At 37.0% G+C, this 1054-nt stretch overlaps 1 protein-coding gene across 1 annotated transcript; it reads right to left on the minus strand.

The window, feature by feature from the left end:
* Positions 1-589: 589 nt before the first annotated feature.
* LOC118840757 (60S ribosomal protein L38-like) lies at positions 590-802 on the minus strand. The gene has a single exon (XM_036748103.1). The coding sequence runs from the start codon at positions 800-802 to the stop codon at positions 590-592; it is 213 nt and encodes a 70-aa protein (XP_036603998.1).
* Positions 803-1054: the final 252 nt, after the last annotated feature.

Genomic DNA, 1054 nt, shown 5'->3' on the forward strand with positions numbered 1-1054 from the left:
TTAGAAGAACAATATGCAAAAAATGGGAAAGATTTTTTAAGTTTAATATAGTAAACTATTCATCCCATCAGTGATCAAGGAACTGCTCCTTTAGACTCTAACAACAGAGTCCTGATGTGTTGAACAAAGAAGAAAAAAGGCACTAAAAACAAAAATGGGAAAAGCAGTTGGACTAGACCAAGCATACAAAGAAGCAGTCAGAGGCAGTATGTGCTGGAAGTGACACAATTTTGAGGGCATTAAGGGATTAATCCTCAAGTTATATGAAATAGTGGAGGATACAAAATACTTTGAAAAATTCTTAGATCTCGTTAACCCCCAAAAAGCAATAAGAAAATATTAGAAACTACTGACCCATTTGTGCACAGACATTATTAGAATAATCTCCACAAACAATAAGCATGCTTCATCAAAGTATTAGGAGAAAACAAATATTCTTTTGTAAATAATATTCTATAGCAAACTGCATCTTTATAGTCATACAATTAAATGAAAGGTAAAGAGAACCCATGGTCCCACTGTACTTATTGATTCTTTTTTTTTCTTTTTCCCCCACATTTTAATACAGGTGGAACATCGAATGATTCCTTCACTTCAGCTCCTTCACAGCCAAACCAGGAGACAGGGACTGTTTAAGTTTCTCTGCCTTCCCTTTGTCTGTGATGACCAACGTGTACAGGTACCTGTTGCATCGAACATTAAACTTCACATTGTCTTTGTTTTTCTTGATCTTGACAGATTTGGTATCTTTTCTCCTGGCTGTGAGCAAGAAGTCTTTTATTTCCTCGATTTTTTGGGGCATGGCAGTGGTGGCCAGATGAGGGGCAGCGTGTGGCCCGAGAGGTCGTGCAACTGCCAAGGGGCCGAGGAAGACAGAAAATCTGCGCTTATTGATTCTTGACTAAAAAATGTTTTTTTAATTTACTAGAGAAAAATACTGCCTTAGTGGTTTCTTCTCCAACAAAATGTCTCCCATTCAAATGTTAATATCATACAGATTCCTCGAGAAATGCAATGACAGAAATTACTTTGTATGGGAGATGCATGCTTACTA

The sequence above is a fragment of the Trichosurus vulpecula genome, chromosome 3 (assembly GCF_011100635.1).
Source record: "Trichosurus vulpecula isolate mTriVul1 chromosome 3, mTriVul1.pri, whole genome shotgun sequence".
Lineage (NCBI taxonomy): Eukaryota > Metazoa > Chordata > Mammalia > Diprotodontia > Phalangeridae > Trichosurus > Trichosurus vulpecula.